This window comes from Cariama cristata, unplaced genomic scaffold (genome assembly GCF_000690535.1).
Source record: "Cariama cristata isolate BGI_N322 unplaced genomic scaffold, ASM69053v1 scaffold8506, whole genome shotgun sequence".
In the NCBI taxonomy this organism is placed as follows: Eukaryota; Metazoa; Chordata; class Aves; order Cariamiformes; family Cariamidae; genus Cariama; species Cariama cristata.
Genome location: NW_009623903.1, coordinates 113,601 through 139,772, shown reverse-complemented (window position 1 = coordinate 139,772; position 26,172 = coordinate 113,601). Strand labels below are relative to the sequence as shown.

General features: G+C 39.3%; 1 protein-coding gene across 4 annotated transcripts in view; it reads right to left on the bottom strand.

The window, feature by feature from the left end:
- EYA4 (EYA transcriptional coactivator and phosphatase 4) overlaps positions 1-26,172 on the bottom strand; it is a 50,075-nt gene that overhangs the window by 11,682 nt on the left and 12,221 nt on the right. Inside the window, exons 3-11 of one of the 4 annotated variants that reach the window (XM_009702957.1) lie at positions 25,933-25,999; positions 25,041-25,043; positions 23,883-24,025; positions 23,597-23,740; positions 22,486-22,565; positions 21,929-22,109; positions 14,358-14,494; positions 12,683-12,766; positions 3,480-3,569 (exon numbers count right to left, since the gene is read on the bottom strand). In XM_009702957.1, the coding sequence (XP_009701259.1) occupies positions 3,480-3,569; positions 12,683-12,766; positions 14,358-14,494; positions 21,929-22,109; positions 22,486-22,565; positions 23,597-23,740; positions 23,883-24,025; positions 25,041-25,043; positions 25,933-25,999 (929 nt within the window). The remainder of the gene's footprint in view (positions 1-3,479; positions 3,570-12,682; positions 12,767-14,357; positions 14,495-21,928; positions 22,110-22,485; positions 22,566-23,596; positions 23,741-23,882; positions 24,026-25,040; positions 25,044-25,932; positions 26,000-26,172) is intronic. The other 3 variants (XM_009702958.1, XM_009702960.1, XM_009702959.1) reach the window with 3 other exon arrangements.

Genomic DNA, 26,172 nt, shown 5'->3' with positions numbered 1-26,172 from the left:
AATTATATCTGAGTGCAGTCAATCCTTTGCAGCAATTTTTAGAGGCTGAAAATTTGAGAGTACAGAATCAACAAATCATTCATAAAAATTATCCTCCTGGAATGGACAGTAATTTCATTATCCAGTAAAAACACTGACTCACCACACTGAACCCAAAAAAGTTATTACTGAGGGGATATTCAGCACTTTGCTTTCTCAGGCTATACAGAACACCCTTTTTATGTACATGCTTCAGTCTCTGTTAAAACCAGTTTGACCTGCCTCCCAAATTCTGAGACTTACCTAAATCCTATTTTTTATTTCTCATTTCTATTTCTAACAAGAAAAAAATGATGACAAAATCTTATTTAAAATATGGTAGGATTATCATAAAAAGGACATGTAATTCAGTTTGTTTGAAATAAATACTATTTTGTTCTTCCATCATCCTGAGGGTGGAGGGGAAAATGGAGTTGGAAGACTCATGTCCAAATTCCTGCTTGCAATCTGTAGAAACTGTTTTTTTTTCATGCATAGTACACCCTACGAACATTTCTAAAAGCTATCTTAAAATTAATACTGAGATATGGAGAAAAACTTCATTTTATTCCTTACCTGGTTGAGAATAGAATGCATTAATCTGGATATTATTACAGAACTGAGTCCCATCTCTAAGCATCGTTTAGGCACATGAACTTTCTACAGCACCAGACTCCTATTTCCATGGCAAAACACCAACTGCCCTCCCAAGCGATACTTCTCAAGCTAACTAAAATTTATACACTGAGAATGAAATAGCTGGAGAACAGCCTAGCCTGAAATAAAAGTGCAGTTTGGCTGATTAGAACATGGGTTACTGGGTCAGTGGGGAATGTCTCAGCAGATCGGAATTTCTGCATCAGCAGTCACCGTAGTGAGACAGATTTGCATAGAGGAAGGAAAACTTTATTTTTGTATGTGATAACTTTCAATAACTTGGTTATTATTACTAGACTCTGGTATGCAGTGTTTGCAACCAAGAAAGACAGGGAAAAAAGAGAGTATAGAGGATGTAGTGACTAGACTGAATATTACAGGAATATAGGTTCATCAGTACCTTACAGCTGTCATGTCTAGAGCCACGAGGTTTATTGTGGGATGAAGATGAAAGCAAGACAGAAGGTGTGGGACCGGATGGCTCAGCATTAAAAAAGTGAGATGATGAAAGGATAAGTAATCTGTCTAGTGAATAAAGGCCTATCTCACTTTCTCCGGTAAGAACTGAGGGTGTCATGTCTTGATGACCATGACCATCAGCAGCTCAGCACTCACTTGCCTCTCCTGGGGGAGGATGGAGAGAGGAAGACAGAGAAAGAGAGATGGAGAGAGAGGGAGAGATGAGAGAGAGACCCTGAGTCAGAATTGGGGAATTCTCAGAATTCATTACACATTCACCATGCAGATGCGCTGTACTATTCAGTAATGGCCATGTGCTCTGCAAACATAAACAGACATATGCCTCTATGTACTCTGGCACAGGATGCCATGCAATTATATCTTATTTGCTAAGAAGACAGAAAATTGTTGGTCTTCTTGCATATGCCAGAATGTGTGCATACAGCTCATTTCAGAACAAGAAATTTGGAATTTTAGTAATCTTATAAGAGAGTTGGTTTTGAAACAAGGATGGATTCTGGGCTAGAAAATACTGAACTGCATATAGAAATTGTTTTTTTTCAAATCGATGGAGTTATGAAATTCTCCAAGAGAGTCCCCAAGGAGTATTTTTTGATTTATCTAAAACTGAAAACTGTTTGGATACTGTTCAAACTCTGGAATGAGCTGGAGTATGAATTTTTGGACAGGATATTAAAACCACCCTATGAAGAATATACAAAATGTGATGATCCACCTATGACAGCTGAATCTGAGATCTACAAAGGAAATAAATAATGAGAGAAAGGAATGAAGCTTCAATGGCCATAAGCAAGAATAAAGAGGTATGGAAAGAGCACAAAGCTCCGTTTTGCTGAACTCTTCCACTTGAACTCAGCACAAGATTGAAGAACTCTGGGCATATGGTACCAAGCGGCCCAGAAGTTCATTGGGTGCCACATGAAATCTGAACACGCAGGGGCAAAGGTCTGCTAAAAAGAAATTTAAGCAATGCTTTGAAAAATTGATTTGGAATCTATCCCTGGTACGGGACACCAGAAGGAGAACATTCACCAAATGCACTTGCATTGTCAAGTCATGACTCACTAGGACTGCAACAGAACACTGACCGCGAAGGCACGTCCAGGGCTTTACTTTCTGCTGGAGGGAGGAAGTGCAGCTCAGGTATAGGGTGAAGTAGATCCCAGTTTCTTGACATAAAAAGAGCTAAGAATAAATGAGGTCTGGAAGGGACGACAAAGACAACTGCAGCATGGCACCTTCTGCTTTTCTTATTGCCTACAGTTGATGAAGGAACAAAAGAAGTGCATGCTAGAAAAATCAACGACCCAGTGAATGGAAAAATTTCACTTACCCTCATTTTTTCTATTCACTCACCAGAGACCTCTCTCTGGCACTTTAAACAAAACCTCAAAGTCTTGTAGCTGCCATTAATGGCAAAATATCTGTCCACGGAGGGAACTCTGGGATCCACTCCGAGTAAGAAAACAACTGATTTAGACCAGGGGAAGGCCTGAAAAGCCCACAGTTTAATCTGAGAACTATTTTTCACCCCCTGTCTCTTGACAGACACAGTTATAAGACAGTCATTTTCCACGTTAACAGATCCAGACTCCCAGAGTGAAACGAAAAAACTGTGAAGCCGATCTGACGAGTCTGCTTCCCAGAGCAGTCCCTGTGGGAATCCATCTGTGCGCTTCTGACAGGTGAGCGGTCCACAGCAGTCACTCCCTAGGAAGAAGTCTCTCCCATTTCTGACCAGATGCCAAATTGCACACCCTGGGCACATCGTGACAAAACATGTGGTCGCCCGGTTACCTTGGGAAGAGACATCACTGATGAGTACATCTACCATAGTCCCCGCTCTCTGATGCTGCAGTCTTTGAGGCGAATGAAGAATATTCTACCTTTGAGCAAGGAAAGGGGGCCTGTGGCCAAAAGGCTACTCAGGTATGTGAAGAGAAGAACACAGTCTTTTGTGGTCAGATGATGGCACCCACTGACAGCGAACGTAGAGAACTTCGAGAGAAAGAATGGGAGGCATATATGTCCCCCCTCCTGTAAACGACTGCAGACAGCTCTAAATCTGTGGAAACTGAAAAGATGGCCATAGGACAAAGAGAGGAAAGGGTAGTTTGCAGATTCCCTCTCTCACCCAGTTTTGTGGATGGACTCTGGTGCCACAAGAAGTCGCAGCCACCTGGTTAACCTCTCTCTGATTAGAGTATGTCAAACCCGAAGTCTAGATAGGCACAAAATGTCACACACAACGAACGCTAATGCACGGCAAAACCACTATGTTAAAACCCCAGGTGTAATGGCGTTCATGTTCCTTTGATTCTTACCTCTAAATCATTAAAAAATAAATGTGTGTCAGCAAGATTAAAAATCATTTCTTCCATTCGCAGTCCAAGGGTCACTGCCATTGGTGGATCCTTAAAAAACAGAAAGCAAGGTTAACTACTTAAATACCTTTAAGTTATATCAGAATATATCAGAAAACTGCTGTATACAAAGTGTTTTAAAAAATTAACACTGCAAGAAATTAACATTTGGGGAGCTGGGGATGTTGAAACATCAAGTTTTTTGAAAGGGGAGAACTTGGTGGCCACATGTAAACCTACATTAAGGCGGCTGTAAACAGGGAGGGAACATCTCACAAAAGATACATGTAGGAAAACCAGTATTTATTATAATAAGAATACACAACATTTTTCATCCCTGAGCCTTTTATAAAAATATGTAAGTCTCTTGCCTGTCAATTTGTGGGCAGAAAAAAGCTGAGTCATGGAGCAGTAACTAATTTTTCTGACCCAATGCACTGAGTCAATAGCAGAGCGAGGAACAAAATTACTCCATGTGACACCCAGTCCACTGCACAACTCGTCTGATTCCTTGGCCCAACTTTTGGGCACACGTAAGTCCTCACCAAGGTCATGCAAAACAGGATTAGGAAAGGTAGTCATCTCTACCAACTGATTACTTTGTAAGCAATTATCCTACACTGTGCTAGGAAGGTGTGATTTAAGAGGCCTTTTCAATTTCTAATGTCTCTGCTTTATAAAAATACAAGAGGTAGTCTGAATCTATGCCCACTTCCCCAAATTAGGTTTCACTTTGGATAAATCATCACTGCCTTGCCTATGCTTAGGCCTATATCATTTATTTCCGATACTTTCTGCTGCTCCAGTATGTATCTTCAAACCCTGCGCTTGGTCTTTCTCCGTCTCAATATTTACCCTTCTTCCATGAAGGCACTCACTGATGAATTTCCAGGCTCTCCTTTATGATTTTATTGCAGGTATTCATTCAACAAAGTGCCTGTAAGTGTTCTTCTTAAGTGTTCTTCAGCATGCCTACAATCTATGGCACAATTCTTTAGGTGCCCCACAGGAATGGGAAAGCATATGGAAGTTTCTTTGTTTGCTACAGATCATCCCTTCATTTCTGATGAAATACAGGATTTCTGCCCCTGGATGAGACTCATTCAAAATGTTGCATCTGTTGGTAGGTCAGCTTCCACACTATCAAAACACTCTACCTCAGCAAGATATCACAAATCTACCGATCTACAATAACACTTTGTCTGAGAGCATTTAGAGTATGGTAAATATGAGATAATTAATTTAACTTTGCTAGGGAAGAGGTTATGCCAATTTGCACTGCCTTACATTGTTTCAGAATAAGAATGCACATGGACAGTTCCTGATGTTTAGTTGACACCTGGTAAGTAGTTTTATCATTGCCTTAATCATTTGCCTGAGCTTGAGGGGTTCAGTTAACTTTTTTATGCTTAACATACTGCAATGAACTTTTAAAATAGATGTGATGCTCTTCTCATTAAAATAAGAAAAAAAATCTCTATTTCATCTTTTAAACTCTGACTGACACTAGCAAGTTTTCAGAAATCCTTTCTTAAATACCTTGAGATTAAAATTCTAAAAGTTTACTAGCATCTGGCAGCAAAATCACACAAAACCTCAAATGATCATTTGTTAGTATTAAGATCAAAGGCTTCCCAATCAGGATCAGACATCCGCTACTTCAGGGCTTCATAACGACAGAATAAAAGATGGCTTCTGCCCTCAAGCACTTAAAAACTAATGGTAAAATCTGAAACATGGACATATTTTGACCCTTGCTCATGAAAAAGTCAGACTTGAAGGAGAGAACAGTATACAAGAAATTGTAATGATCCGAAGTTAGACCCAGTTCTCTGGCAGTGAAAGGAAATATTTTTATGTTGACCCTTGAACTGGTCTAGACTACCTTTCAGAAGTAAAAACCAAATGCAGTGCCTAGTAACAGAACTTCATCCCCTACGTCTTCTTCAGTCATGTTCACTGGATCTGAAAGTCACGTGGCTGAAGGCAGCAGTAAGTGCAAAGGTCAGCTTTCCAAGGGGATGATTAAGGAACACATGTTAACAGATTTGCAAAAACTTATGTAAGATACTTAGAACACAAATCAACAAAATACTCTGGACTCATAAGGTTCCTTATCAAGCCATAATGCTTTTATCAAAATGTCATCACATATAAACATGTGTTTCTCTCTCCATTCTCTTGCCTTTTTTTCTGTGCACAGTAAATTATAAATTTTTCTTCCTAGATATGATATAACAAAGAGTATTTGCAATACGCTTCTTCACCTCAGTCCTACAAATGCTAAAGCATGTGTGTAACTTTGTGCACAGGTGGTAACTCATTATTATTTATGTGAGTTAAGTTATTCACTGGAGTGCTTCCAAGACTGGAATCTCCAGACTTTTGATTCTCAGTCTCTTTTTTCCTCTTCCTGGGTAGAAGCAGATTTAAATGCGGAAATTTGCTATAACATATTCCATTATAATCCAATTTATTTTTACAGAAACTAGCAACTATGCATCACAATTTCCTGCCTTGCCTAGTATAGTTGAAAGACGTAAATGTGACAAAGTTTTTATGATTTTCTTATTAGTAGTATTTTTGTAACCAATTATGCCTGACTTTATTACTGTTAAAATGAGATTTCCTATGTTCCTGTTTTGACAAAGGCATTTGCAGGATACTGCTAGGAACTGTATGTAAAATAAAATAAAGCAAAGAGAATTCATTTCAGCTTAGCATGAAATCAGTCTAGGATGTCCCCTTAACAACTTCTGCTAAGAAGAGTCACTGGAATTGAATTCTCAAGACATGAACAATTCTTCTTTTAATAAATTGGCCAAAACTTGCACTACAACTGTTTAACAAGAATTAAACATCATGTTCCAGCTCTTGTCATGTGAAGTTCATTCCTTCACATACAAAAATAGACAAAGAAAGCAAGCAAATTTGTCAGGGTCTTGTGGTTTTATGATGTTTGCACAATGTGGAGGAACATCCCTATCATCATTCTGCTCTCTTTCAACTCGAAGCAGAAGTTGCGGACTGACTCAAGTGGCACAAAGGACTGAGTGTTGAAAAGAAAGCAAGAAACATGTGCAGCTGATACAGATTTGAGCACAGCAAATTGAGAAACTGAATAAAAGGCAGGCTGAACTTCTGCCAAAATAGTATTTCGTGCTACTCTGCACAAGCATACACAAAAGAGGAAACAATAATAAAAAAAGAAATCTGGAAGTTTTCCCCAGATAATCTGCAGAACAAAGAAGCACAACTCTTTGGCCCTCAGGGGCATTTTAGCCAGGTATCGTTAGCGTGCAGATGAGTCAAGCCCAGCTACAGCACTTCTGTATACCAAAATACAAATTACTTTAGTTATGTTAGTATGAAGGCACTAAACTGGAGCCAGACTGTCTGTCTGTGGACTGCTGTACTAGACTGGTCCATCCACTGGAATGCCTCCTGGGAGATTAGGTAAAAATATCCTGGGAGGACCAATATTTAAAAGTTTTGACCAAGAGGAAAATGACTGGAATAAAGCCCCAAAAGCTCAGTGTCCATTAGTGGAAGAAAACTATTTAATATTGTCTTGGAAGGTCAGGTTTCAGCACAAGATGTTCAAAATAATTTAATTTCATCAAAAAATAATACAAACACACCAAACACTTTTTTATAAAATCTCAGAAAACAAAGAGACTGTCAGGTAGATTAGTTGTGACAGGTATTTGTATGCACGAAGCCTTAAAAATAAGCAAGAAAACAAGCAAAATATATGAATAATACTCTAAGAATAGCTTTTCAATGGGTGGCTGTCCTGAACAGACTTACGACAAAATCGACCTCTGGCAAAAGTGGAAATGCTTAAGTTAAGTACCAGTATTTTAGCTTAAAGACACTTCCCTACATTATGTAGGAATCTCAGATTTAAGTTCAGCTCTCACTCTCTCGTAGCGGACACTTGTGCCCAGGACAGTTTCATGTGGGTGGCAACGGAGGAAGAGAATACAACTGTTTTTAATAACCATATCTGGTGACGTGCCCAGGACAGTTTCATGTGGGTGGCAATGGAGGAAGAGAATACAACTCTTTTTAATAACCATATCTGGTGAGTGATGAAGGAAAACTCATGTACTCCATAGGGAGTTTCTCTTCCGTGCTCTCTAGAAAGCATCAGGAAAATGGGCTCGGAGGTCTCAGACAATGAGGGAGTGAATGGAGAGGACAACTGGAGGTCATGAGAGATACACTATTATACAGGCGGACAAAAGCATATTCATGAGTGAATTTGGGAATGTCACTATGCGTGCTAATGGTGACAAAGTTTTTCTGTTTAATGACTGGACAAACGGAGCGTGAGCAATATAAAGCTTCTGAGCCCTTTCCAGAGAAGTGTACAAGGTTAATGTGGCCTCCCTGACAACTTTCTGTCATTGGCAATGCTACCAAAAATGCCAAAATGTGGTCATCAAGTGTGGATCTGTTTTGATTTTTGTACTTGGAAATCACATTCTTTCCTTTCTAAGGTCAAAAGGGACTTTCATTCTTTTTTAACTAGTTGCACCTTGAGTCACAGCATTTATCTGGGCATCCTGGCCCTCTGGATTGACCTGGGAGAAATGAATGAAATATAAATGCTTGGAGATAGACAAAACTCCAGCTTAATCAGCCTTAAATCAGCAAGAATAACTGGAATGCAATGGAACAAAGAATACACACTGTTCACAGGGAATAAGAATGTACCTCATAAACTTTTAACAGATGATGACATCTCCTAACACATGTCCTGTCACATCAACAAATCCTCACTTAAGAGCTCAGCATTGTAGAAAACTGTATCTGCCAACTGGTGCTCAGCTGCAAAAACCATCATCAGCCACACAAGTCATAATGTAACAGCTCAAATGCCAATGTTCATAATTTGCTACTGCCGTAAATAATTAAAAATAGAAATGTACTAGTTTTATGAAGTACAAAGCAGATGAGCAAACAAGCTGAACAACGAGAGGTACTCTTACTGCTGGGAGGCAGCATGGTTTCCCTGAAACCCAACAGGGATGCAGTGTAGTTTTTATTCTCTTTTTATGTTAGTTCTGATCAGCCCAATAAAATAACCACTACACCAAAAGTCAGACAGAAACACCCACAGGTAGAAAACAGCACACCACTCTGCATAATTTTTATGTTTTAAATATTAAAGTGATGCATTGACCATTTTTATTCTCTTTTTATGTTAGTTCTGATCAGCCCAATAAAATAACCACTACACCAAAAGTCAGACAGAAACACCCACAGGTAGAAAACAGCACACCACTCTGCATAAGTTTTATGTTTTAAAGTGACACATTGACCAACCTCTGGCCTAATCTCCCCCACTTTAATGGAGTTTAAAGCTACACTCTACTGGTGCCCAGATAAGATGCAGCAGTTTGCCCTGTGTTTTATATGAGATGCTTACAGCTGTATCCAACAAGTTAAATCTTTCAGCAAATCACTAATTTTGTGTTTAACATGGCTATTACAACATCCCTATATAATTCTGAAATCAAACAATTATCACACCATGCAAAGTGCTGGACAAGTATATACCAAGGAGAATGACCATTCTTAACTTCAGGAATCCCCATGCATAAGTCAGAAAGCTGTTGTTCTCTTGACAAATGTACAACCTGAAACTTGCCTACTGGATCCAGGCCTTCCCCCATAATCTCTGCCAACGAATGCCCCCCATTGCCTATGAGGATGTTGGTTTGCCTTTCCTTTTTCTCTCCTACTCCAACCACTTGTTAAACTGTAGAAATCTTTTGAAAGAGAAACTGTTTGTCCCCTGGTACCACTGCAGCTTTCAAGTGCTCCTGCACTCATACACGGGTCCCTGGCCATAACGGCGTGATGGCCACCGCCACGTGCTGCTCTCCTCACTGCCTTCCCTGCACAGCCTGAATTGCAACAGAGTGGAGAGATTAAAAGACTAATTTCTGAATGTTTTGTTTTCACCTGGTTACTGCAAGAAATAGGGTAAACAGCTAGTGGAAGAGGGGAATGAAAGTTTACACGTCAAGGAGTACGTCGGAAAGAACTGAAGGTGAATCTCCTTGCCTGTCTGTACATTCACACTAGCTCTAAACCCAGCATCTCACTCCTTGGAAGTATGAAGTCAGCACACTTGGTATAAGAAGATGCCTTCCCTTAAAGCAATGTTCACGTTATAGACTCACAAATCTCATTTAGAATATTTAATGGGAGTAACCTGATTATGTTATACAAAATGGCCTCCCAAAATACACGTAGAAGAACACGGTATGCACAGCTACGCATCCATGTGACATCGCACATCTTTATTTTTTAAACTCAGATAGCAAATCACTGCAACTAAATAATTTAGTATCATCATTTCACACTACCTTGAAATTTTTTGCTTTTTGAAGTAAGAATTTTATACCACCTTTCCAGGATAAGTAGCTCTCTCAACACTTTTGAAAGACCTATGTGCTCACAAGACTGAGAACCTCACAATTCATGGACTCTTTTCATTTACTCTTACAGCAAGTCATTTACTCTTACAGCAACCCAATTCTCATAAAAATCCAGACTTCAGTCTGGATTAAGACCTTGCTTACAGATGGAAATCATATGCAGAAAAGATAAGGGCCACATGTGCTGAAGAGGTCATGCACCAGAGGCTGACTGAGGTCCAGCTGTGCAATCTTTCCCTTCTCCCATGTCTAACCTCTTAGGCACTTAGGTTCAGGCACATCCCACCTTAAGTTTAGGCAATACTTCAATGACATGCAAAAGTTAAAGCCTACTCATGAAAAGCTCTCCCTGTATTCCCTTTCCTACTGCTCTAGCCTCATTGCAGTCGACAATATATCTACTTGAATTTCATTCGTAATTACTCATTACCTTCCCAACAAGTTCTCTATAAATATTGCAAAGGTAGTCACTGCAGTAAGGAAAAACACTACTACTTTGATTTTACAGTGTCTGGAAATGAACACATTTCTGTACTTGTGTGGATGCAAGCTATCAGTACCAAAAAGAAAGGATCTTACTTAAGAATTCCTCTCCTTTTGCTTCATAGTTGTTCATGACATTTGTTTACTGATGCTGATCTCAGCAGTACAACTACATTAATTTCACTTGCCCTTGAGATACTCTTGGTTTATACAAGCCAACTTTATCTGCTGTCAGTACTACTGGCTGTTAATATGCCATTACTGTTTCTAAGGACTCTGTATGGAGAGTCAATTTTAGCAGCAGATGTGTTCTTAAAGAACAGTGGTAGTGGGATTTTTTCAAATATCCCTACTTATAACAAAGTGGGAAACCAAGAGGAATTACATTTCTAAGACAGTTTTCAAAGTTATCCATAGATGCTTGTGAGTTACAAAATGTGCTCTCATTTTTAAAACTTTGTATTAAAGTTGACTTAGGTTTTACTTATATATTATGTGAGACGGACCATGGGATGTCAACATCCTAAGGGCACAATCAAAAAAGGATGGAAGGAACACCTGCTTCACTGGGGCAACTCAGCAAGTTCTGTGGCAGTCTATGGGCTACAGGCAAAGTGATATAAATGTTCATGTTCAGCTAGGTTTCTCGCTTGTTTTAATAACTATAAGTTAGAAATGGTTCTGACAAAGTCACTGTTGTTACAGTGTTTGAAAAACAGCAGAAGAGGAGTTTTTGATAGAGTACTGAAATGTGCACTGATTTGGCACAGTGAAGTTGCAAAACAAGTAAGGCTGTTTTTTACAGGACATGAATAACTACCCTTATCTTAGCATTCCAGAAATTCACATTTTTGTCTGGGCCTGTGAGCTCTCCTATTAGCTTTCTCTTTTAGTAACCACAAAAGGCTGTCTCAAAACACGGAAGACTGGTCCTTCCATGGTTATAATCCACAGGTTCTGGTTTTGGACATTTCTAACCCCCTTGCTGGGGAGGTGGGTGTGGAAAGCATTTCTTTAATGTACTTTTTCTCAAGCATACGATTCTGGCTCGGATAAAGAGGCAGGAAACATGCTAAACAAGCCCTTCATCTGACACAGTATGGACACAGAATCATAGAATCATAGAATCATTATGGTTGGAAGAGACCTCAAAGATCATCAAGTCCAACCGTATACCCGATGCCACCATGCCCGCTAAACCCACTAAACCATGTCTCGAAGTGCCACATCTAAACATTTTCTGAACACCTCCAGGGATGGTTATGTTCTTAAAAAGAAATACCTTTGCATTAATTTCACTTGAACAGCACAACACCTAGAAAAGCACATATGTACATACCAACATTCCCCACGTCCATTTTCTTCCTTCCATACATTTGCCCTAATTTTTTGTTCTCTCCTGGCCTTTAGCTCTACCCCTCCCAGCAGTCTGCTCCCACCACTTCCCAGTGGTCTCCCCTCCAGTCGCCTCTCCCCTTGCCTGAGCAGCCGTTCCCTGGGGTCCCACCGCTGGCCTGGTGGGACTCACTGCTGACTCAGCAGGGGAGCTCCAGCTTCTGCAGGCTGTGACTGCCTCTCTCTGCCTCCCTCACTCTTCCTCCTGCTCTCCTGCTCGCTGCTCCGTGACCTGAACTCCTTTTGGATCTCATCGGAAGGGAAAGGATGTGTACAACTGTCTGCTTGGGAGAGGGATTCACTCCCCGGCATTACTCACCCCAGAGCTAGCCAAGGGAACCAAAGATTCAACGGAAAAGTTGAGGAGTCAAAGAATAACATCTGCAGCTGGCGTTGAAACAGGTCAGTCTCTTACTTATTCATCCCAATTCACCAATTTCCCCATAAATTCACCTGTCACTCCAGTTTATTTCTTATTTCTTCCTCTACGCACCCAGACGCTGTCAGTTATTTCCATTTGCCCTTTACATCTATTATCTCCCTGCAATGTCTCTTCCAACGTACCTCAGGAACCTCATCCTTGTTCCTCTATAAACTCCTCCCTCATTTGCAGCATCTGCTTCAGCCCTGCCTTATATATTGTGCTTAGAGTGTGTGTCTCATTTCTCTCCTTGATTTTTTCACATGAACCCTCTGAAAATACAGTTTACTGTATACTTTCCCTCTTACTTCACCCAAGTCATGATGAACACGGAAGGTGAAAAACACGTACATGTGGAGGCCAGATAGCTCTGATACAGTGAATCGACGCAGAATTCATGATTCACATACCTTGCCATACTTCTGTGCGTAGGATCCGGTAAGCAGCGAATGAAAAACTATGATTGTTTCATCCAAATCCCAAACAAACACACGCTGAAAACAGAAGGGGGGATAATATTATTAAACAAATAACATCAAAGTCCCACCACCACCCCACCCAGGGGGGCTAAATGTCAACTGAGTCCTAAAGTTTAACCATTTAACTGAGCAGGTTTTCTCTGAAAATCAGCAAGAATGGTACATCATCCATGGTAAACAGTCAGAAGGAGAGTAACTTTTGAACTCTTCAACCATTTCCTATTTGTCCTCTAAAAAGCTTTCCAAAAAAGCTGTATAACTCAGATTTCAGAGACGTGCTGGGGGTCAAACGTAATAGTTAACTTAAGGATATCAGTACTCTGAGATACTTCTCTGCAAGTCTTATTGATTCAAGGCTCTTCTTTATTTCTACTGTACAGCTAAAATTAAATCTCGGGTAAAAGTGCTATATGCCACATATAATGTCATACAGAATTTAAATAATATTCTAGGATAAAACGGATTATTCCAACTCAAAAAACCCCCCAAAACTCCTTTTGTTGATAAGGGCTTCATTTTCAGTGATAAACTATCAAAGAGACAGGAAAACTGAAATGTAAGAAGTTAGTCTTTTCACTGGAAAAGTTAAATCCTTTGAAAAGCAAAAAATGTGTAAGTTGCTGTATAAAAGCAACAGCATCTACATTCAGAGCCCAGCACTGCATCCCACCCTGCCAGCCCCGGAGCGGCTGTCTGCCCACCCCAGTCCCAGTAACAGCCTTGTCTTCTGCTGTACTGGGAGCTGGTCAGGGAAGGCAGAGCCGTGGGGCTGCCAGGGCTGCTCGCTCCCCGTGGGGGTCCGGTGGCAGCCGGGGACACTCGGTGCTGGCAGGCAGCACGTTCCCCTGATGCCAGAGCTGGAGTATTTCACACACACAGGCACTCTGCTTCCTCCTCCTCCTCCTCCTCCTCCTCCTGTCACTGGAAGGCAGCGCACTGCTAACACAGGAGTAATATGACTATAATTACTCCGTTGCTAAGAGGTCACCTGTGTTTTAAATCGTCACCCCATATATTAGGCAGATATATTTCTTCACTAAGGCACTGATCTTGCACACACTTAAGTACAGCCATAACTTCACTGCTGCAAGCTGCCTCACTGAAATCCACGGACATTACTTACAAGCACAAGGACAAACCTGTGTGTAAGTACTTGAAAGGCTATGGCCAGACAATCCTGCATATTTACACTGCACTCATAAATACATGTAATTAAGTTGAGCAATATATTTGAGATGTCCTGTTCAAAAAACTAAAAGAAAATGTGACAATTTTGAATACAGAAGTCTCACAATTTTGTGGTTCTATTGCATGAGAAACTGAAAGACACGCAATCTGAGAGCCAAAAAGTACAGTGCTGAATCACATTTATTTTTCTGCCTAACTTTGTCATAAAGAACTTTGTCATAAAGAATATCTCATTGTGCATGTATGTTAAAACAGCAACTGTTTTAACAGTTTTAAATCCATTGTATTCAGTTAGTGAGACTGAGTCTATGATGTTTTCTAAAATGCCTTAAGCTATTTCCACAGCTGTAGTTTTCAGAATTTACTTTTCATCAGAAGAAACCTCCCCATTACCATTCATCCATTACGGCAGACATACCTCCAAGTCACTGTCCGGAGGGGGTGATGGATTATTCTTCCGCCCTCTACCCCGAGACTTTGACCCAGAACTCCTACATGTTCTCTCATCAAGATCTTTGATTGGCGTGGAGGGGCTCTGCACTGTGTCAAACTCCCCTGCAAAGTCAACCAGTTATGGCAAAATTAGTGTTGGATTTTTAAATAATAAACTTTTTTTTTCTCATAGCTATGTATGCAAACTCAAGAAGATGCACCTAAAAAAGTTACATAAAATGAGCGATAACATGGTTTGTCTTATGTAGATGGCATCTGCAGATGACACATACACTTTTGACTTTACCAAGGAAACATTATAAACCTTAGCAGAAAAAAGGAAAGATTAAAATGACACATATGCATGTGCAGACATACATACAAATACACATGAGCACATGCAAAATACTAATAGATCCAAGGAAGATGTATCTTAAAAGTCACACTAATGATTTCTCAACACATGAAGTGCTTTTAGTTAAAGTAGTTAATTTCCCATGTTTGGAGTTCAGCTAGACTTATTTCCAAGTCCTGTGTTACTTTGACCAGAACACCCTTTGACACATGTCCACGCACCAGAAAAGTCAGTCAGCATCCTGCTTCATCTCCAACTCCCATGTCACCTGCTCTTTAGTAGAGTTCACTTCACCTTAACTCTGCCCATAAACTGGTAGAGGAAAGTCATAATATTAAATGCAATTTAAAGTTACTACCAGAAAGAGGGTGAAGTCATACTTGTTGTATTCTGATCACCTTTCACTAAGTATCAGCTATTGTCTGCTGTCAGAGAGCAGATGTGCTAGGAGGACCTTTGATCTGGCATGGCATAGTTGCTCTTAACACTCCGGCCTGTCCCTCATGTACCCATTTAATCTACTTTGCCTCTGCTGGTAACAAAGGCCTTCAGAGGGGATCACAAACCAGAAGCTATGTAAGACAGACAGATTGCAGGAAGGAAGGCATGGAAGAACTTACAAAGAACTTTATGTCACAGCTCCGTAAACAGAAAATATCCTTTCCTTCATAACACAGTACTTTCAGTGCCCTTTTAAAACTGCGAGCAATAAATGCAGTTTGGCTAGGTTCCCGAGTGACATAAATCCTCCTTCATCATCTATCCTATTAACGATTAACGATTTGATTTTTCTCCATTAAGGAAGGAAAGGGTAAAGTTTAGATCTGACATCTACTACAGAGTGTGATTCAAGGGAGCCCTTGTGCTGCATGTAATTGTGCGTTTCTGGGTCACTTTGCTAATATTTGTTAAAAGTGCTCATGATGGCACATCTGCAGAATAAATTAACACTTGGTACAAACATTTCCCAAGAATCATCTGTGATGCATCTGATTTTGAGCTGGAATCTGAACACTATTCATTTTTACAAAGGAGCATCACTAAGGTCACCAAAGTCCACCAAGCAACAGAAAAAGTGGCCAGCAGATCAAGGAGAGTGATTTTTCTGCTCTGTTCTGAACTTGCAAGACCATGTCTGGAAAAATGTCTAGTTTTCGATCACCAAATACAAGAGAGATATTGACAAACTGAAGTTAGTCCAGGTGAGGGCCACCAAGACAGTTAAGGCACTGAGCACACAGGAGAAAGGGACGAGTGACTCTTCACAGAGGTACACAGAGGAAGGACAAGAAGCAACAGACAGAAATCACAGCAAGGGATACTCCTGTTAGACACAAGATAAAAATTCTTCACTGTGAGAGTGGTCAGGCCCTGAGACAGGTCCCCAGAGAGGTTGTGCATTCTCCATCCTTGGAGATACTCAAAACTTGAATGGACACAGCCCTGAGCAACATGATCTAAGTTGGCTTGTCCATGAGCAGGCTGGACCAAAAGACCCGCAGAGCTCCCTTCCAACGTGAATGACTGAATGTTTCTGGGGTCTTCCCTGAGTCATTCACCTCATTCTCCCTCCACAGCAAAGAAGAAAACAATTATAGTCTCGCAGGCTATAAGAAGAAAAAATAAGACTGCAGTCTGAATTAAGAGTCTGTGCATAATGTAACACAATAGTTAAATTCTTAATCTCTTCCATCATTTACTTATACCTTACAGTGAACCACATACAGAAGATTATTAAAATAAATACACTGGGAAGATATATTTATATATCTTGACTGGAAAAATACTGTTGTATTTCTTGGAAGAATAAGATTTAAGCCCATAATGTCACATTCCTGAATGGGAGCTCTAGACATTGTGAGGAAAGAATTCAAGATTTGAGGAAAGAGGACAACAAGAAGAAAGTTAATTCCGAAGCCTATTAGTTAGGACATTTACCTGGAGAAGGACATACCTAGGTTCCACTGCCTTCTCCAGGGCACATTGGTTTATTTGATTGAATGACTGATATATATGAAGTATAAAGACATATTTTAATGGTCAAGAATCCACATACCTGGTGGAAGGGGATGAATCCTCCATGAAACAGGAGGAAATCAAATCTGTCTCACTTCCTGGGAAAGTACTCAAATTATTCTGCTATTGCCTGGAAGAAGATACTACTACTTTTTTCTCTAACTAGGCGATGACTAGTTCAGTGTTACAAAACTAATGTGCTTCTCTGCTTGTGCAGAACAGACACAAACTTTAAAGCAGTAGCTAAGAAGAGATTTTCAAAACTGCAATTTGAGAGTTTATTCCAGATATCATTTTAGGTAGGTCTGTCCTGATTTGGATAAGGATTGTACACATTCTATACTAGCTTCTCTATAGTCAAAACTCTTATTTGGCAAGAAATGAGCAGCAATAATAACATCTAATGAATAATGCTCCTATGCTGTTTTTACTTTGTCCCTACAGAACAGCGAGAGCGTTCTTGTTGACTAATCATTTCTATTCCCAGCATGGTGTTGATGTCAGTAAGAACACTGCAGGCAGTGGAGCGATCAATAAGGTCACATTATCTTAGTTCTTTCTCCATAAGAAGAACTGCAAAATATACTTTAGTAAATGTAAAAAAGTACAAAAAGATGCTTCATAACCAGAATCCTCATGCATCAAAAAACTACACCGACTTCAAAAGAAGTTCTGAGTATGTAAGAGTTCTGCAGGAAAATAAAATTTCCTAGATTTTTCTGACAGAGTGAAAAAAGTATCTCAAACCAAAACTCCAGAAACGAAAAGGCAAAACTTAAATAAGTGAAGATGAATGTTTACATTCTTACCACAAAAGTCTTCATATTTATAACATTTCAACATTTTGCAACAAAATCAAGACTCATTTCTACAGTAATGTATTAAAACATCTGTTCTCAATGATTGTGTTTACTCTAATCTACCAAAAATAAAATATAAAAAAAAGCCCTGTTTTAAATCTTCTCTGAAAGTATCTAACAACTGAAGTAAATAACTTCAATTTTCATTTAGCATTAGCCACTAGCAGTTGCCTGAGGCTTCTGCTTGGGTCAACGCGGTACATGATTGCATAATTATCCATTAATCAGTACTGTAACTAATCACTGTACCTTGTAAGTTCTAGATATTTAAAGCCAACTTTATTTCATTACGCTAATCTCTAAATCAGAATGAGCAGCTGTCTCTTACTTGAACGCAAGGTATGCATCTATTTTAGAACTGCAGAAGTCAGTAGTGCATGTTTTTTTGAACAACTGTAGGCTTAATTGCTTGATTTGCTTTTTACCAACAGTAGGCTAAAGGAGCAACTGCATTTTCTTACCCTTTGTTTGCTTTAGAAATGAGGTCAATGCTGATAAAAGGAAAACTTATTAAAAATTCAGACATGTAACATAAAAGAAATGCAAGAAATTCTAGCACCAAAGAGTACTGAAAACCTTACCCTCATGAAAAGTTCCTACTGCAGCTCATATTAGACAGTAATTTTTATTGCAGTGTTTGAAATTTTTTAGCTTTTCCAATATTCAACACATGCCTAATAAATACACTTCATAGCCTTCTTCCACTGGAACTATGAGCAGCATCAGAGATACAATAAAGCAAGAGGAAAACGTTAAAACCAGAACACGGAACGACCACTTCATCACAGATATTCATACACATCCTCATACACTGGTTCCTGTCCACCATGAAGCCTTCCACGCCACGGAGACCTTGCAGCAGCTCCAGGTAGAGTACAGGGAGCTACAGCAGCACTGTTACAAAAGGAGGTGGTCTTTCATATCCAGAACATTGTTTCCCACCTGTATTTTGATGTGAACATCCTCTCCTCCCTGTTAAAACACATTTGTGCCACTTAACCAGGAGGAAAGAGGTGTGGGCACAGCCTGCATATAGCCCTTTGTGCTGTTTTTCGTAATGCCATCTCCTGGAGCAGCTGCCAAGGGTGACTTCACTGTGGGTACCACATTAAGAGAGATAAAGCTCCGCTGCATCCCAGTAACGGAATTGGAGCTAATATCCTATGGTATCACCTCGCCTAACTCTGGACATTGAAAGTGAGGTGCCTAAACGTAAAGCTTTTACCCAGGCTCCCTACAGACCTATTCCTTCTGCTACAATTTTATCCACCCTAGGTTAAATGTACTCAGGTACTCATCGAATATACTCAAATATACTTACCTCCTGAGGCAGAATCCCTTAAGGATTCCCCTGATTTATCCCAACATGAGATGAAGTGCCCTTGAAGGTATCTATTTGTCTCACAGATACTCTGTGTTAACACGTGCATTTTGAAAAACTTAATGTAGGGCAGGCACAATACAAACACAGAAGAGAAGTCCACAGGAAGGGTAAGAAGCTAAGCCTTACACAGATGTGGGATGGATGAACTTCTCAGTCCTTTCATACTCTACTTATGGATTGATTTCTGTTACATATTCTTAGCAGAAAGAGCAGCCAGAAGATGGCTTCAACATTACAAATCTTTTTTTCCTGGCTTGTAAAGTGTTATTGCTGCTACTCGTTATGAGTAGCAGAAAGAGTAAACTCTATTTCAATTTTCATCTCATTTTCTTTACTCGGTCAATAAATAAAATTGTAACTGATACTAACTCTTGATCTGATGGGGCTTTATTATGAAAACAAGAAATCCTGTATGTGTAGAGAGTACTAGAGGCTTTGATTAGTTATTTCAATTAATAGCTAGCAGAGATGGCAGAAGAGTCAAGTGCCTTGCCGCATTTAATCTTAGGTTTTAGTTGCAGTAAGCCTTAAGGACTGAGCAACAAAGGCCTGCTAGACAGCAAGTGAAGACGGTGACTGCCGAAGCTCTGCAGTACGATCTACCGTATCTGAAGTGATCTCCAAGACACCGCACCCCACTGATGGAGATTTATTTTTACAGTGACACAGAAGGGCACAGGCATGTCATGTATTCGCAAAGTGGGTGTTGCACTCTCAGCAGAGGGTCGCATGATCAGTGCAACACTTCACAGAAATAAGGAGTGTGTGGGCGGATTTGTAAGTTCAGATGCACAACCCACTTAACAGGAAAACAAGTCCATACGCTTAAACAATCCACAAACAAGAAAAAATCCTTACTGTTTCAGAGAGGTGAAGCCTTCGACATTTTTTCAACTCGTTCAAGCTATGTAAGATTCCTTTCTTTTGCCAATGCTATTCAATACTAAGGGAGTTTGTAACACACGATAAATTTATACAGCATTTCTAGGAAACACAGACATACAAAGGACAGACAATATGGGAAATGCTGTCTGATTTTCTCAAATAAAAATATGGAGGAATAACAAAGGAACAAAGAGAAGTACACACCACAAGCACCATTATCAAAACATCAGCTGTGAGTACTCTTTACACTCTTGTAAAAATACTTTACACAGGATTTGTGTCCGTTATGGACGTCCTGCAACTGCTGAAATTTCACTTGATTTCAAGTTACCTCTTAGTTTTTTCCTCCTAAATTTGCATTCTGAGACTACTAAATAACGTTTTACACTTTTATCAAAAGCCAAGGGAATGTGTATCTCCCCACATCCATTCCCTGCCATACCACACCACAAACACGTGTGTGCACACATACACACACATTTTAAAAATCAGCCTGAGGAAAACAGCTGGCAAGGAAAAATTTCAACTCATGCAATTAAAATTCCAACTTTTTTTAGTAAATTTAAGCATCTTAGATGAAGTATGAGGCCTTGCTTATAGTTTTCTACACAGTATTACCCTTCCTTTGTACAAATTCATTATTATAATACATTAGTTTTTCTACTACACTTTTCAGTGAGGTGTTGCAGTTGTTAGGATGAGAATCAGAAAGATTTATGCAACGAGTTGCTTTGGTGATTAAAGCTCATTTCCCCCCTATTCAGAGCCTAATCCAAACCCCAATCTGGTAGTTTTTTTTATAAATGCTCACAGACACTACCCACACGGCACGAGTGAAGCCAGCATCCCTGGAAGAGATTGGCCTAGCAAAGCTGAGCCAGGCAGCTGGCAATTGATAACCTCTCCCATGGATGCTACGCACGGCCTTAGTAGGCTTCTTAGGTTATGAATATACGACATAACAGCTGGATCTTTAAGAACTTCCTATACACTAGAAACAATACAGGAAAGCGAGCATGAAAAAGCAGGCTCTGTTCACCCAGTAAGGATACCACACTTGTCTGACTGTGGCTGTGAATTCCTAAACTAGCCCACCAAGATCTTCATAGCTCTGCACTCTACTATGCATACTTTCAAATACGTAATTTTAACTTTTCTTTACTTTAGTGCCATTTATATTAAATGAGGGAAAACAAATGGGTGAGATGTTCAGGAACTTCAAAAGCTAGCATAAAAAAAAAAAAAAAAGAAAACCACATTAACATTTGTGTTCGCAGAACACATAGAACGGAGCAGGTGAATGACTGTGAACGGGGTTATAACGATAATGAGCAAAAATGAAGAGCTGCCATTCCGCAGCAGCGGTGTCCCAGGAACACAAGTGTGGAAGGCAACACTGTGCTGTAGTGGATGCGCACAAGGGGGCAGAGCCAGACAGGCAAATGGAGCCTCCTGATGCCTCCCGAGAACCTTCTTTTTGCAACTTAACTATTTCAATGATATTTCTTTAAAGAGACTTGTGCTAATAACCCATTGATCTAGTCTTAGTTACCTAAATTAGTGAACTAGCAAGCGCGGCTTGTATACACCTGAATAAAGCCCATGTACTCTTGCTAGCACGACTGGGGCATAATTAACAACAGTATATTGTTTTAAATTCTTTACAGCAATACTTCAGAACATGTAGGTGGATACAGGAATGTTCCACTGTCAGTAATAGGAGAGCTCATTGAATTTTTATTTTAAAATTTACTAAAGGTTTGTTACCGTATGGTTATTTTCGGTACTAACAGTTCCCTACCAGTCTGTTGTAACTTTTTTCAGGCCTTCTCCTTCCACGGATAACCATCTGAGTCTGCAAAGAGCTTTATTTAACTAACAAACAAACTAGACAGGTTTCCTGACTAAACAACAACAAAAAAAAAGCTTACTTTGGCTGTTTTGCATGATAAACTTTTCTGAAAGGCAAGAGCTTAAAATGTCAATATTCAAACAAGGTGGATACAGAAATCTTGTCTTTATACAAGTACAGAATAAAATACAAAAATTGTTTTCACCTGAATGTAGATCTGTACCTGGTTGACTCGTCAGGCCAGGGAGAGAGTCCTGTAACTGGTAGGTTGATGATGATGAAGTGCCATCAGCTGTGTTGTTTGAGGTCATATATGCACCATATGTTGATGCTGAGTAATACTGTGCATATTGATTTTGGCCAAAAGCTGTGTATGATGGATAATCCTAGAACAGCAAATGCAGCAGAGTACTTAATTAAGTAGACTAACAAGTGATTTCTCCACTAAGTATTTCTAAGTGTGCAATCATATGACTTTTGCAAAAGTTTGGGGGCATTAATTTAGATTTTTTTCAATTTAAGGATATTTAATGTTTTTTATTTTAAGGATATTTACTAAAACACTACAGGGATGTTGCTGAAGCATTTAAGGGTGAAAAGATGCAATAGGCTTCCACTGCAATTTTGATCACTTTCCACAGACAACAGCACTGAATCAGTGAGTCTAATTCAACATAACAGATCTAAATTAAAATAACATGCTATCATTGGAGTTATATAAATCCTTTTGTAACTGACAAGCAAAAATGTTAATATTCATACCTGTTGTGAACTACTGAAGTTTGTAGAATTTGAAACAGAATTGTTTGCATAAATAGTGGATGATGGTGTAAAACTAGAACCTAAAGTTAAAAAATACAATTAACTGTGAGAACTTGCTTGTGAATCAAGATGAAATTCTAAATACAATATTCCATGTTAACATATAGATGAATCGAAAGAACAAACAACTTTTATTTTCTGTTTAAACAATAAAATATTGTAATGAAACTTTAAAATAAATGAAATGCTACTTCCAGGCATACATTCCTCTTCACATCATGCAAGGAAGATATTGGCAGTAAGTCATTACACTGATCGAGAAAGCATTTTTCAGTTTATTGCAGTGTCTCACCTCTCCTCAAATATTGTTCTTCTCTTTTGCCTTTCTCTTTTTTTTTCGTTTCTTTCTCTTTTGCCTTCATTTCTAAGTTGTAACACTTTAGCTTATTTAACACATAAGTTCACTTATGAAACAAAAAATTTTTCAAATAATATTTTAATGATCCAGGTGTTTTTAACTGATCTGTAATGAGGTATGTCCTTGTTTTCAATGTAAGTCAGATGATTCATATTGTAATTTGTAAGATTAACTGTTGTATAAGAAGCTTATGAATTATCCAAATAAAACAGCTTATCAATGATCAAAGAGTAAGTCAATTAATAACTGAATAATAAATGAAAGAATAAATATGAATTAAGCAGAAATTCTAACAAACTATGCTAATTCAAAGAGAAACAAGCATCAAATGATGTCATACTCAGAAACGTGGAAAAAAGGAAAAGTGACTTGTGTACACTAATAAATATAACAAATGCTTCCAGTCCCGCCATGTGATTTCACCCCATAAAAAACAAAGGTGCAAACAGGGACTGCATTGCATGACCAGATCTAAATTAACAGATGATCAAAACGAATACATATATTAGTATATGTGTATTAGTCTGGAAAAAAATACTTAGCTTTAAATTTTAAAGGTAAAAGGAGCTGCCAATGGTATTGTACTTGCTGGAGTTCACAAAAACGAATGGAAAATAGATCATAAATACGAGGGAAGAGGGTGCCGTCGGCAGCAGCAGGATGGGATGAGCCCTGACAATGGTGGCTACTCACCTGGCATCTGATAAGAGTAGGGTGTTTGGCCTGGCTGTGGGGTGGAAAACCCTGGGCTGTAACTGAGGCACCCGCTCTGCAGTGGTGATTGGGTCTGCGAGAGCCCACTTTCCGTCTTGATGCCTGGCAACATTACACCCAAATCTGTATAAGAAATTAATTTTCAACTGATTCTTTAAAATATTTTCTTGCAGTTGGGAAAATAAAATAAAAAAGAAAGCAAAAACCATTCACGTTGGCATTGCTCTTACTTCTACGTAAGGTGAAGTAATGAGAGGTCAAATACCGTAAGTGGGTAAGCTGTACGGCTGTCCTGTCTGTGAGTAGGCTGTATAGACCGCTGGTTGCTGCATTCCTGAATACTGGGTTTGTCCGGCATAGGCAGACATTGTTTGAGCTGCTGGTGTAGAAAGAATGTGTGGATAGGGCCTAAATATCAGGAAAAATAGCATTACTGTGGCAACAAATACTTTGTATGTTGATTCAAGCAATAAAGTAAAGAAAAAGGTTTAAAGATGTCCAAAGGCAGTTCATTATCCTGCCAACTGTTCCTCTCCTGGGATTTATTCCATCCCCCACTGAAATAAGCTGAAAACCACTCTGGCTCACATTCCCCAGGGCACGGTGAATATTTTGTGCTGTCCCATCACTACAATTTAATTCTCAAGCTACTGAGTCCAGCTCTAGGTGGACTGTGCCACTGCTATACGGCTTTATATGGATTTGACCCCTTTCAGCCAAGATCAGCACGCTTAAATCAGAAAAGCCCCCACGCTTTTTTAATCCAGTGGAGGGAAACTTGGACTAGAAGAGTAAAGGAAAGACAGAGGTGAACATTAAAGCTACTACATTGTGTCCTCTGTGTATGATTCTGCTTCAACAGTCATCTAGCCTCTAGCTTCAATGGGAGATGGATCGTGCCCATTAAGAGCGGCATGAAAAATATTGACGGCAGTACTTTGGTAACCAGATGGGCTTTAAACGTTTCGAAAATACGGGCTAGGGAAATAGAATGGAAACAAAAATGGTCTTTTGTTTATGAATACTGGGGTTTTATAGAGAGATTGAACAAAATCAAGTTTAAAATTTTTGCCCTCCAGAGTTTCAAAAACATACAGAGAAACATTTGTCTTGGATTGTTTTGTGAGTCAAATAAGACTTTATGGACCAAGAGTTGAATAAATATACTCTGCAGAATTACGCTAACTGAAACCTGGCCATTAAAAGCCATGACTAAATTTCAGATTCTAATTTTTTTTTCCTTTCTAATTAATTCAATACAGTTGGCAGCAGTTACTATCAGGATTACTCATTAATTTAGATGCCAATAAATTATAACAGTAGATTAAAAATTCTATTAAACCTTGTAATGTATTTGGCCAAAAGTATCTGATATAGCTTGCCAAAACCTGTCTTAAGTGGAATGAGGGCTTAGTTCAGGCACCTACTTTCTCTATCAATAAATACTGGCTACCATGATATGAATGCAAATTTGTTAAAGAAACTTGAAAAAGCCTAAGCGGCTGCAGTTTCAATGTTTTCTCTGTATCAAAGTCACACAGGTAGCTGTATCAAATACACCGAAACAAATAGATGGCATACGGGAATCAAGCACCTTTGTGCACAACACTGATTGCAGGACAAGGAAACTAACGAGATTGCCAACTGCAGCCGTTTCATATAACATCTTCAGTGCTTTTTGCTAAAGTTCCCACTTCTGGGTTCATGCGATTGCCCAAGAGTCCATTTTCCTCAAAAAAAAGTGAAAGAAATTTTCTATTCCTAACAATGCCCACTGGCTTAAAAATTAAAAAAAAAAAAAAGAAATTAAAAGCTAATCCAATTTACTTCATTTTTAAATTTTATGATATTGGAGAAGGAGGAAAGGGCGGTTCATGAGTGTGGAATGTCTGGAAGTGTTTGGCAATGCTGGCACTGGGAGAGTCTGTGACAGGGTTACCTCTCAGAATTCATCTTGCAATTGGGATTTCTAAATATAAATTGCCTTCTTCAAAATACGCCTGTATACATTGCCAGTACTGTTAAGATGCTGATGTCTGAGAACGTAATAGTCCAATTTTTTCCTTCTGTTCTGTACAAATATTCAAGGGTATTTCTTGTGCAGCAATACTGCACAGAGCAGGATCGTACTCTGCAGCCACACGAGGAAAAAAAAAGTTGGAGAGAGAGCTATAATGGAGTCAGTACTGAGGCTTAAGTATTTTCCTCTCTCTCTGTTTCTTCTGCTGATGGACACTTGTTTGCAACAAACCACCGAACTGCCTACAGCCCAGGTCAATTCCCTATAAAAGACCAGAAGAGGTGCAGACACTAACTTGGAGGGATATATCTGTGGAGAGTACTGGTGCGCTGATCTTGGGCTGTAGCCACTACTTGTTATTACTGCAAAACAGAAAACAAGAGTACAGCAGTTAGAAACATCATGAGGCCAATACAGCCAAACAATCCGAACACTAATGCAGCGACATTAGCAGAGAAGCTTATTGAAATGGACAGCTTTTCAACAAAGTAAATGTCACCTGAACTACAACATCTTGATATAAAAACTACAAAAA